The 12,932-nt window shown below is 30.3% G+C and overlaps 2 protein-coding genes across 3 annotated transcripts; both read left to right on the top strand.

Annotated features, from left to right (window-relative positions):
• Positions 1-232: 232 nt before the first annotated feature.
• On the top strand, positions 233-1,503 carry Sel (canopy family protein seele). The gene is made up of 5 exons (XM_070294716.1): positions 233-345; positions 450-537; positions 637-752; positions 848-1,054; positions 1,130-1,503. The coding sequence occupies exons 1-5, from the start codon at positions 337-339 to the stop codon at positions 1,364-1,366; spliced, it is 657 nt and encodes a 218-aa protein (XP_070150817.1). The 5' UTR covers positions 233-336; the 3' UTR covers positions 1,367-1,503.
• A 360-nt stretch (positions 1,504-1,863) lies between these two features.
• On the top strand, positions 1,864-12,923 carry Ehbp1 (Eps15 homology domain containing protein-binding protein 1). Of its 2 annotated transcripts, XM_070294712.1 has the most exons (19): positions 1,864-2,137; positions 2,223-2,418; positions 3,050-3,257; positions 3,338-3,519; positions 3,759-3,970; positions 4,308-4,443; positions 4,622-4,852; positions 5,483-5,672; positions 5,818-5,984; positions 6,083-6,305; positions 6,445-6,615; positions 7,427-7,516; positions 7,600-7,713; positions 7,821-8,021; positions 8,092-8,241; positions 8,406-8,623; positions 9,007-9,195; positions 9,280-9,401; positions 9,808-12,923. In XM_070294712.1, the coding sequence occupies exons 2-18, from the start codon at positions 2,315-2,317 to the stop codon at positions 9,359-9,361; spliced, it is 2,868 nt and encodes a 955-aa protein (XP_070150813.1). In that variant the 5' UTR covers positions 1,864-2,137; positions 2,223-2,314; the 3' UTR covers positions 9,362-9,401; positions 9,808-12,923. The 2 variants fall into 2 exon arrangements, with proteins under 2 accessions (XP_070150813.1, XP_070150815.1); XM_070294714.1 differs by lacking the exon at positions 6,445-6,615 and having other exon boundaries at positions 1,865-2,137.
• The last annotated feature ends 9 nt before the right edge of the window (positions 12,924-12,932 follow it).

Raw genomic sequence — 12,932 nt, 5'->3', positions numbered from 1 at the left:
TTCATATCTTTGAAAAATAATAAAATGAATGAAAAGCCAATCAAAATGTATGTATTGTTGATGTCGAATTTATATTATTCTCAACTCAACTTTTATTATTTTTTGATGTAGAAAAATAATTATTGTAGCGTTTATTTTGGATTAAACAGTTGGTACTATCAGGACTTACACGTTGCGAATTGTCATTCGTTTATAAGAATTTGATAAGATCCTATAATTCGGAAAATGTATAGTACACGTGTCGCATATTGTAGTTGATATAAATCTTATAGATATATATCATTGTAAAAAAAATATTATACAATTAAAAGTATATCATAAGTTGCATAATAATTTATGTATAAGGTAAATAGTTTTTCTTTGAATTGTATATAAAAATGGCATAATGAGTAAATTTATCTTTCTGAGAGAAATATTATATAAAATCCAGAATTTTTTACCTGTTGCAGATGAGAGGCTTATTATTTGTGAGTCTATTTTTGATAAGCGTATTTGCAGAGCCTAATGATATCGATTTAAAGCATTTAAAATGTTTAGGTAAAAATAAATTGTAATTTATGATATAATTCTACTTTTTCTTTAATAATTTAAAAATTACAAAGTTATTAGTGGAAAAATAATTGTTGCGTCTCTTAGTTTGCAGAGCAGCTATGAAAGAATTACAAGTTGAAGTATCCAAAGCCAATCCTAACAAATTAATCGAAGTAGGTAGTTATAGGATGGACGCTGAGGGAAATACTAAACACAAAATGGTAAGAAGATGATAAATATTTTAATTGCTTGTGTATCGTAACATTTTGTAAATTATTCTATATATTCATTTTATTAATATAAAATTTCTTTCAAGGTTCCATTAAGCAGATCAGAAGTATACATCTTGGATTTGTTGGATGATATCTGTGAGAAAATGACAGACTATGTGAGAGCGAGAAAGAAATCTAACAATCAATTGACAATATTAAATCTCATATCTTCACCGGGTATGATGAATCCTCGGATGGGGGAAGTAGACATAATTCAAGACGGTGATTTAAATAAGAGTCTAGAGCATTACGTGAGTGCTGCCTATTATATTTGAATATTAATTCAAAACATGTTCCTATCCATTAATTTTTGCTAATGTTCTTAGTGCAGATTTATAGTTGAGGAATTTGAAGAAGATATATTATCATTATACGTTAATGATATACGCAATAAAAAAGAGAAGCTTTGCACAGAGATTTCTAATATCTGTAATGAAAATTATATTGATGATGATGATCATGATAATGATTATGATTATGATGAGAGAGATTCTAATCATGAGAATGATTCTAATCATGATATTATTAATACTGATTATGACGAGGATAGAGATGAATTATAAAAGCATTTAGAACAATTTCGAGCAAGTGTGGAAATATTATTTATATGTGTAATGTAAGTGAATTAAGAAAATATGTAGAAATTCTCGAAGATATTAGATTAGATCAACCAATTAAATAGTTTTTGTTTTGTAAACAATTCCATGCATGAAATACATAAATATTTTACATTTTGCTATTAAACTGTATGTATTACATTATGATTACCTAATACTTTAATACTGATATTTTTATTTTACATCAATTATAATAAATGCTCTATATTAACAAAATCGGTCACGCATACGATGCATGCGCATATATAGCAAAGATTTAAAATATTTGCAGTGTATTAAATATTCGACAAGTTCAGAATTATTATTTATTGTATTATACCACAAATACACATGTACATAACATAGATTTGAATTTAGCGCGATTCGTTGCTGTGCAGTCACGTGACTAATTTTAATTTGCTCATATAAAACAGTAGATGGCGCTGAAAGCAGTCTCGTCTTTTCAAGTGTGAAAAGTACGAAGTTTGGCGAGTTTCGTCCGACTCGTCGCAGAGGACGATATTTAGAGGCAGTTCTGTAGTAGGCGAATCCAGTTGTAGCTTATCCCAACACATATTTCAACGCATTGTTGCGTGTGTGCGTGCATGCGTATACGTATGTTCCGCTCGTAGCATTGCACGTACGCGCGAGAATGACAGTCAATTTGCCCGTTCGAGAATGCGCGTGAGCGTTCGGAATCGCGACGGATCGTCCATCGAACATATGATCGTTGCCGAGGTAAACTAGATCAATTCGCTCGGGAGCGAATACCAGTGATTGGCGCCTATCGTTATCGCTTAAATCTAATTCGACTGATTCGCAGAAATGACGAAGCGTCGTGTCTCGTGTAGACAGTGAAACTTTCCGAGCGATCAACCAGAGTGACAATCCAGACGAGGAACGAAACGGACAACCATGAGTTCCGTCTGGAAACGTTTGCAACGAGTGAATAAGAGAGCCGCCAAGTTTCAGTTCACCGTCTCTTATCATGAGGTCACGTTAGAGACGACGACGAAATGGTGAATGACTATATTAATTATTTACTCTTAAGTGAGAACTTCGTTTCGCTCATCTTTTTGCTGTATAAGCTATGCTAATAGCTTTTTCGTTTATACAAGCGCTTTTGAGAAAAAATTCTTTTATTCTATTTTTATCTGCGATACTTTGGCTTCTTTTCACAAACAACTACTCCTAATTATGCTTGTATAAAAAAAAAAAAATAATGGGAATTCTATTCTTTTAATGTTTCTCGATAAGATGTACTTGTTTATTGTATATTAGCAATCTTGTTGGAATATTACAAGTGCTTTTAAAGTAAAAGAAAACAGATGATATTTATGTAATTATGTAAAACGTAAATTATCATATCTAAAAAAAAAAATTATATAAAGATATAACTCCATATAATAATTATATCGAGTTCCACAAGCTATGTTTGTGTTTAAGAATAATTCAATTTGAATGGCATTTTTAAATTAACTTATAAGACTATTCATATTTTAAAAAAATGATATATAAAATAATTTGAAAAATAATCACGGTCTATTTTATAAAACTATATAAAAGAAAATGTTACATTATATACCTGCTAAAGATGAATATTACATTGACATATTCTTGAGAAAATGTAGCAACATAACATTCTGATAGGAAACCAAACAAACTGAGCATTGTCTGGACAAGACGTAGTAGAAGAGTTAGTTCGGAACCCTTAGACTGGGAGCCAAGTTTGAGCGATCCGTTAAAGGGTGTTATTAGCTGGGCAGTACCTGACAATCATACGGTTTCCGTGACGCTATTCAAAGATCCACGAACGCACGAACTAGAAGATAAAGATTGGACATTTGTCATCGAAGATGTAAGCAGTACAGTATACTGATACACCTGCGAAAGAGTGCAGCACTGTGGTATATGTACAATTGTCCCGTTCTCGAGCAGGTATCATCAACGGGAAAAAGGCGTCATGTTGCTGCTACCAACATAAATATGAAAAAGTATGCAACCCTTGAATCTAGCCAGCAACAACTCAAATTAGACTTAAAACCAACTTCTAAGAAGATTGTTAGTGCTACGCTCGAATGTACTTTGTCATGTGTATTCCTGCGAGAAGGCAAAGCGACGTAAGCGTACAAGTTTATTAATATTACTAGTCAATTTTTGAACAATTAGAAATCTATTATTCCTCATTAAATGTTCTTCAAACAGGATAATCAAGTCATCTATAGAATTTATATGCTAAATTTTTCAGTCTACTTGACTTGAAAATTTGTATTATTCCGTTTATATTTGTTAAATATTTAAAATACATTTTACTTGGATTCATTGATGAAAACTTAAATATTTCTACTCTGTCATATAGGGACGAGGATATGCAAAGTATGGCTAGTTTAATGTCGGTTAATAATAACAGCGACATTGCGCCATTAGACGATTTTGATAACGAAGATATACCTGAAGATGTTGAAGAGGTATCGGTAAAAAATTTGGACGAAATATTAGATATCTCGGCTCAACTCGATTTAATGACAAGCAGCCTCACTGAAAGCGAATTACCTAGCACTCCTATAAGCGGTGAGTGAATTCTTATATCTTATTAATATAAATATTTGTTCAAGAATTGCATTCAACATATACAATTAATTTTATATATTATTTTTAATTACATAATTATTGTTGCCATGATATTAATCGAAAATTTTATTTATGATAATATAGAAATATTTTTTAATTTTTTTCTATGAGAATCAAACAGCCACATTCCTGCTGCAATATGAATCATTAATTTGAGGATACAAATTGACTTAAAGATTCTATAAGATATGTTTTAATAAAATTTTAGCGTAATTGTATTTATGATATATGAAATTACTTTTACTCACTTATAATGGAGTAACTATGCTTGTAATAGTGGCAAGTTTATCAAAGGATGATACAACTCCTGTAAATGATGGGGAGCACTTTATACGCGATATTAGCTTAACAGGAATTGGAGATTCTGTGAAAGAAAAATCACCCATAAAAGACCATGTTGCTGCTGAAAATGAGTATGTACAGTAATGTGTCTTATAAAATAAATGTAAAATAATATAACTTCGCAATAATGTTGAATATTTACTTTCACAAAGATTATAATTTCTCGTTTTTTTTTTCAATTAGAAAAAATATAATAATTTTTGTTATATAATATATAATCTAACAATTATAAATTTAATATCGTTGTAGTAAAAACATCGAACATAGCGCGTTAAGATTGCCGTTGCAGCCATTGGATTTTAAAAAGAATGACGCAAATATTCCAAGACTGAAAGAGATTACTCCGGGCCAAGACTTATTGGAATGGTGTAAAGAAGTCACTAAGGACTATCTCGGTGTTAAAGTTACCAATCTAACGACATCTTGGAGAAACGGAATGGCGTTCTGCGCAATTATTCATCATTTCAGACCAGATCTGATGTAAGTGTCTCTATTATAGAGATTGTCTTAATCGGATATCGTAACTTTCGTAAATCGTCCCATTCTTCGCGCTATCTTTTCCTAGGAAGAAAATATCAATCAACGACCTTGGCAATATGCCAGTTATTTTACTCGCGCGTTCCATTAATAAACATTTTGAGATCGTCATTGTTTTGTGTCGATCGGCTTGTGCCAACATTTTGAAGATTATTTTTGACGCCAGAAAGGTCAACGTATTTATATATGTATAACAGCATGTACATCAGTTATTGCAAATAACAATGAAAATATAATAAAGGAAGAGTAGACTTTACATTTACAATGTATATAAATTTATCTTGTTTTATAATGACAGAAATTATACTTGAATAAATCATGTTGCCTACAACAATTGTGGTGCTAAAAATAAAATAAAATAAAAAAAGATAAAACATAGAAGCATTCTTAAGAAGGCACAAAATTATATCATTTATGTCATTTACATCTTCGATCTATATAGTTTTAAATGTTTTTTATTAATGTATTAAAAACTAATCATAAATTAAATAATCTTGCAACTATTTCATAAATATAATAAAATTTGATTTTTTTTAAAAATTGGATAAATGGATTTGAAATAAAAATTTATAGAGACATCGATTCGCTGTTACCCCATGATGTAAAAGGCAACTGCAAGAAAGCATTTGACGCGGGCGAAGCTCTAGGTATACCCAGAGTTATAGAACCAGCAGACATGGACATATTAACTGTACCTGATAAATTGGCTGTGATGACATATTTGTACCAATTGAGAGCGCATTTTACAGGCCATGAACTGGAGGTATTTCAATCAAATTCTCTTATATTAATGTCTTTATCCAATGATTCTGTTTCTTCTCTTTGTTTGCATAATGCTATATCCAGCAATTGACAGCATGGTGTGACACTACTAATCCTATGTTACTATTTTAAATGAATCATTCTAGGTACATCAAATAGGTAAAACAACAGACGAATCTTCTTACATGATTGGTAGATTTAATACAGACAACAACACAGACGTGAGTGTCCAGTTATTTGGTCAAGAAATTATTAACTTACGAAAGAAGGAACAGATCGATCAGAAAAATAATAAAACGGACAATAACCGACGGTAAATATAATCGTTATGACATTGCATAACTTGCCAGGACAAACCAGAAATTCTTTGTCAAAAGATCAAGATTAGAAACTCGCGATTCCCTCTTGTAGATCGAATCCATTTGACAACAAAAAGGACGATATCAGCATTGACTCATTGAAAAATAAGCTGCATTTGAGTCTGAACACGGACAATCAAGATCACGATCAATGTAACAAAGATAAGTCGCCGTCTAGCGTGAAAGAAGTCAAGGACATCATATTGGCCAGCTCGAAAAGCATTCTGGGCAAGGTGTTATCACCAACCAAAGAAAAGTATTCATCGAGAGAGAAGGTACGTAACAAACCTCAAACAAACATTTCGACATTACTCCTGATTTTTCAATTAGATCAGTTATATATATATTTCGATTCGTAACTGGTGCGCAGCTTTTTTTTTTCATTGTGAGGAAATGAGTACAAATTTATCGCAGAGTAAATCCCCACCGAGAGTACAACAAGCGCAGCAACGTCCGATACTTATGACACGCCGGCAATTAACCGATCCGTTCGGTTCCGACGATGAAGAGGAGAACATACAGATAATCGACGACAAATGGTCGCAATCAATCTCGATTACCAAATCGCAAAGCCCGATCCGTGATGTCAGTATACACGAGATTGTGCAGATTATCGCTTTTTACGCAGTCCTCTTATTATACCTCGCTGCATTAACAATAAACCCATAATAAGCGCGCACTGTTGTATCTCTCTCTACTTCTTTTTACCGGTAAAGTGCGTGTTTTTTTTTGGTTTTATTTTTATTTTTCATTTATTATTGGCGTGCAAATTTGTAACTGCGCTTTTTTGCTGACAAGTATTGTCTATGTAATACACGCGCTGTGTAAAGTTGCATGTAAATGTGCATGAAGAAAGTGCGCATAATGAATATTCTATGATGTACGAAATGTAGATTTGTACAGGCTGTCTCATAAGCTTCGCATTAAATTCTTTTTGGAAAATATAGTTTTAATCTTCAGTCAAGTTTAACAAACATTTAATTTCAAGACTTTGATCTTTCTTAATTATTAAGAATGCTTAATATTAAAAATTTAAATATTGCAAACAAGTATCTCTGAAAGATACGAATCTTATTTTAAAATATCCTATAATGAAGGTTGAAGTAATAAATAATATAAAAAGAAAGATTATAAATGTGGTTTATGCAAGATTTAATTTCTTTTTTCTTTGAAATTCAAACTTATATTTTTTATACATAATATTCTTAGAAATTTTACAAGAATGTTATATTGATATTATAATCAGGATATTTTACGTGTTGTTTCAATGTTACGTTCTTTTCTTTGTACAAAAATATTAATCTAAGCCATGTATATCCATGAAAAAGCTTTACAACAATACTTTCATGCAACCAAGTTTTATCAGTACAAGCGTATTAAGAACAGTCTTTTGTAGGATTTGGTAAACTCTGATGGCAGAGGAAGTCGAGGTAATACAGAATGCCAAGGTGCATCACCACCATATGGAGAACAACGTTCGCAACACGTAATTAATAATACTTGTTCTTAGTATTGTTTTTAATTCATGATATATCAATCAATTTATGTTTCTATTTTTTTTTATATTAGTCACTAGTTAGCCGGCACGAGGAATTGCGAGAGCGTGCGAGACAACTCTTAGAACAAGCCAGAAACCAGACGAAACCATCCGGATTTGTTTCCGCCGCGATCAGTCCTATAGAGGTTCTGTACCTATTGTATATAGTATTAAAAGAATATCCTGTTATCGAGTATTTCTCGAGGCGTACGATTACAGGCATATACCTATGTGTATGTAATATATTTTATAGGCACAAAATGACGATGAAAGGCAACAACAATTGCGCGAAAGGGCGAGACGCTTGATAGCGGAAGTGAAAATGGGCGTCGCTGTAACACCGAGTCAATTGAATGAGGATAACAGCAGTGATAGACGATCGATAGACGATCAAAACAATAGTCCTAGACGTAGCATCACGCCATCGACCCCTGGTGATAGACTTAGCATAAAGGTATTCAAAATGATACGCGTCACTAAGATTATATATAAAATAATAAACTATAACTAAATTAACTCCTTAGTCTGAGTATAATGGAAACATTTTGGGGAATACGAGCGTAATAGACGGTGAAAAAAAAACTGGTTCGCCTTTGTATTCCTTCTCCAAAATCATAGAACGAATCTCACCCGATAAAGGAAGTCCTGACAGAACTCCGTATACACTTCGCGGGGTATGTTAATTTAATTTGATTAATTTGTCTCTTTCAAGTAATAAATTTAAGAAATTGCAATTTATGATATACTTGAAACAATGTGTAATTGCTTCTAAATTGCTCATTTTTATTAAGTTTTAATAACGATTTATTTAACGTTTCAATAACATTCAACATTTTAGTTGGGTAAAGATATGACATCGTATATTCAAAATGAGCTCGAAGCGCTTGAGAGGGAACAGAATCAGATCGATATACAGGCTGGTAAGCTTGAAAAACAATTGAGAGCGGCCATGGAGAGTGATAATGAAGACGAAACGGAAAGACTGATGTCTCTATGGTTCACACTTGTTAACAAGAAGAACGCACTTTTAAGAAGGCAGATGCAGTTAAACATATTGTAAGCGATTCATTGATTTAAGCATATTATTCTTTAATAGCAAATTTGATTGGATGTGCTAATGCGCACTGGGGGTACACATTTTTAAAAGCTATTATACACAAATTACAATATAAGCATAAGTAATTAAAACACATTAAGATAATTAGTAATAATAGTATGAGTTATCATTATTTGTATTGAAGAACAATAATAGCTCTTAATATTAATACTTTTACTTTTTTAATTACTTATGTCATTATAAATTTATGTACAATAATCTTTATGTACATCAATATGCACTACTGTATTTGCTATAAATGTTTTTCATTTTTTGATTGAAAATTGTATAGGCAATATTATTACAATAATCTCTTATTTCGATAAATGAATCTTATCTTTAGGGAGAAAGAAGATGACTTAGAACGACGATTCGAACTTTTGAATCGTGAATTAAGAAGCATTCTCGCGGTAGAAGATTGGCGAAAAACATCCGAGCAAAAAATGCGTGAAAATTTATTATTGGAGGAGTTGGTGTCCATTGTGAATAAAAGAGATGAATTGGTTCATCATCTCGATACACAAGAGAGAGCGTAAGTATGATGAACACATATTAATGTATTATATTTTTCTAGGATTACTATGTTTTATCTTTTGCTTTCCCATGCAATTTTCAGCATTGAGGATGATGACGAGATAGAGCGCGATTTGTCTCGTGCTGGATTAGCTCAACGAAACAAAAATTGTGTTGTGCAATGAGGAGTTTATTATTTATCGTGTTTTTTTGACACTATTGAAGGTAAATTATTTTACGTTATATAAAGATATTTGAGAAAATGAAGAAAAATAAAAAATAAAAATATAATATAATTTATTAATCTCATGTATAAAATTCTATTCATTTATTCATTGGTATTTCTTATTGTTCTTAAATCTGATAATCAAATCTTTTAAATTAAATTCATATCAAATTAAAATATTTAAATTATATTAGATGTTTCAGTAAAACAAAATTTAATTTTAAATTTAATTTTGGTGTTTTAATCCAAGCATTAATATTTTAATAAGACATACAATTTGTATTGGATTTTTTTATTTATTGATTGTGGTTTTTTTTTTTTTTTTTTTTTTTTTTTTTTTTTTTTTTTTTTTTAATACAAAAGAGCACAAATTTTTAATCATAAATTTCGTTTTATTTTCGTTAGGCATGACCCATTTTGCTGCAAAGTTGCCAAAGAGTTGGCGAAATTAGACATTGGAGAGTTAAGTATGGTGTTTCATGATCTAGAAACAGATTATTTTTAGAAACTCATATCTTTTTTATTGTGCATTATAAATGAATCCATTCGAAATAGATTCATATACTTTATTTTTTGCTTTTACCATAAATATACTAAATTTGTAAAAAGTTCAAAGAAAAACAAAGAAAAAAGGAAATTAAAATATCAACAAGCATTAGATAAATATTAATCGATGAAATGCATAAAAGCACTTGATTTCTTGTATGCTATTGAGTACAGAATGTCGATTATTTCATAGAGTAAGCATTTTATGGCATGTTTTAAGTGGAATTGTAATAGAATTGTGTGCAAATAGATGAAACAATATGTGTTATCGAGTAAAAAATCATGCAAAACTTTCACAATTGATAATAGATAAAATAATATGATTTTTCTTTTTTTAACTAAGAGATAAGACACGTTTATATTTAGCAAAAGTAGAACGGACGTAAATGCAAGGAATAAATGGAAAGAGTGGAAGTTACTAATAAGGATATATCTTCACGAGATTCAAGAAGTAATTTATTACAGTTATCAAATATTGTACATTATATTATTATTTCGTTTATACAATTTTACAAGTTATTAATTATATTCATATAATTAATAACTAATTAAGGAATATAAACATAATGCAACTTTCAATTAATAGCGAATGAACTTGAAACATCTGTGCTTTATGTAAAGATCTACTTTGTGGCGCCAAGATATTTAATATTAAGAAACCAAAGAATTGTGACAATTAATTTGAATTATTATTCGCACGAAAGAAATATTAATAACACATTTGATCAATTATGTCGTGTCTCTCTGTGAATATTTTTGATAGCTACTATCGCTCTGGTTAAAGAGATTAGTCATAGACATGCGTATGCGTAAAAAGCAATTAGCAAGTTCCATAATCAATCTAAATCGATATTTTACTATCGATTCGAATTGATTCGCGGAGAATAGAATTGTTACAAAAAACACGCGTTGTAATTATGTCTAATTTTCGGACTCGTCGTTTTTTTTCATTCGCATAAACTCTATTTGTGCCATATATATAATGTTGACATATATTTTATGTACTATTTGTGTGAGATGATTCACAGTGCAGAGGGATACATTAAAGATAAATAATTTTACTGTGTAACACACTTTTTTAAGGAGACGTAATAAGACTATTCTTATTAGGACTAATTCTTCTTATGCGATATATTTGCATGTGAGATACTGCATTGACTGCAAGTATTTCGAATGAAATGGTATGTTATTTTTAAGTGTTTTGGCCATGAACTGTAACATAACATGTAAAAAGAAAAAAACTTATTTATTGGCTCAACAACAATTGGCTAACAAAAAATTATGAGAAATGTTTATTATGTTTTCTTTTAGGTTTGGTGGAATTTTCGAGAATGAATTAATAAATATTTATTATCTCTCTAATTTATCTAACTTTTTTCGAAATTGATGATATTATCTGAAAAAATATGTTTTTCAATATGTGATTGTTCCGTAAAACGGAGAAGTAAATGCAGAATTTATCTATAAAAAGCAATACATGAGAAATAAACATCGAAATCTTCTAAAGCAAAGAATTACATTATTTTATAGTGATTTTACAATAAAATTGCAAATCCAATATTTAAATATCAAGAAAGTATTAATTTTCAAAAATCGCAGTATTTTACATTTAGTGTAAAATTTTGAAATTTATGAAAAAAAGGAACGTATGTGGAGATTAAATGTTTTATGTATGTTATGCTAGACAATCACATTGTGGGTATTGTCAAAATTTTTCGCCAAACAAAAACTTGAGCAACATTGTGTATGTGTTTGTCACGTTGTGTCATTCTATCTGTAGACGATTTAGCATGACTTGTAAGTTGAGAATACGTCATCTCTCTGTTAAATACTCTCTATTCAAATATACTAACACATATAAGCAAGCAATTTATATAATTATTTCTAAAAATGTATGATAATCATACGTCAAGGACATTGCATGAATGCTCGAGATACTAGAATGATACAATCGGAATATAGTAGAACGATCGATTCAATTACACATACAGATGTATACATGTTTTAAGCAGATTATGTAAAATCATTCTCCTGAAAGCGTGTACAATTATCGAAACATATTTAGAGTATATGTAATTAAAGCTTTGAGAAAAATATTCGGAAAAAATATTCTCTCTGTTGACTATATATATAATGATTTAGTTATATATGTATACAACATAATTACATTATAATATCTTAAACGATTTTGTATCTTCATCTTTAATTCTTGTAATTTTCTTAATTCTCAAAAGAAATGAATCTCCGTTAAGCTAAAATCACGTAATATCGAGAGCCCTTAATTAAGGAAAGAAAGAGAAAGTTTTTGTACAGCAAAAATATTAAGAAACAAGATATATATCACATTGTTTCGCAATATTCTACTCTTGTTATGAGTCGATCATTACGCGATCTCGCTAAAGTCTTAAATAAGATTGATGTAAGCCAAACTCATATATACTGGTCCCAATTGATTTATTCGCCGTTGAATTCTAATTTTTCACCGTTGTGAAAACGCAAACAGAGGATTACATTGTTTCCGAATAAACGATTTAGCAATAATTTATTATTCTAGTGCCTATGGATACTCGTATGTTTATAAAACCATAGTACACTGGATCGATTATAATTTATTTTACCCTGTATTACTACAAAGTAATACTATAATATAATTGTAAAAATAATCATTCTTGCCAATGCTGTAGTCTTGTGGAGAGATGCGTTGCTCTTTATTTTACTTTGCCGATGTTAATTATAATACTGTATGTGAGAGTGCGAGCGAGCGAGAAAAAAAACGTATCGCGCAACATTCGCCATTAATAAAGAAAGACTTATATAAGATACCGCAGAAAAAAATAATAAATATGATGTTGATAATACCACGATCGATGTGATACTGCCGTTTTATTTTTATTATAACAATAAAGTTTATATATCTGGAATAATCCTAAGGCTTTTATATTATGACGTAACTTCTTAATGTAAGAAATGTCAAATGATAAAAT

The sequence above is a fragment of the Polyergus mexicanus genome, unplaced genomic scaffold, assembly GCF_030449975.1.
Source record: "Polyergus mexicanus isolate NDT 795.1 unplaced genomic scaffold, iyPolMexi1.0 SCAF_4, whole genome shotgun sequence".
Lineage (NCBI taxonomy): Eukaryota > Metazoa > Arthropoda > Insecta > Hymenoptera > Formicidae > Polyergus > Polyergus mexicanus.
The sequence above is the reverse complement of the archived record's forward strand: the minus strand, read 5'-3'. Positions and strand labels throughout refer to the sequence as shown.

What these genes read in the sequence shown, in the direction of transcription:
- Ehbp1 (XM_070294712.1), top strand. Translation starts at nt 2,315, where the DNA reads ATGAGTTCCGTCTGGAAACGTTTGCAACGAGTGAATAAGAGAGCCGCC. An exon ending in TTAGAGACGACGACGAAATG is followed by an intron (nt 2,419 to 3,049) that starts GTGAATGACTAT and finishes ACATTCTGATAG; the next exon opens with GAAACCAAACAAACTGAGCA. An exon ending in CCGCGATCAGTCCTATAGAG is followed by an intron (nt 7,714 to 7,820) that starts GTTCTGTACCTA and finishes TATATTTTATAG; the next exon opens with GCACAAAATGACGATGAAAG.
- Sel (XM_070294716.1), top strand. An exon ending in GAAATACTAAACACAAAATG is followed by an intron (nt 753 to 847) that starts GTAAGAAGATGA and finishes ATTTCTTTCAAG; the next exon opens with GTTCCATTAAGCAGATCAGA. An exon ending in ATAAGAGTCTAGAGCATTAC is followed by an intron (nt 1,055 to 1,129) that starts GTGAGTGCTGCC and finishes TAATGTTCTTAG; the next exon opens with TGCAGATTTATAGTTGAGGA.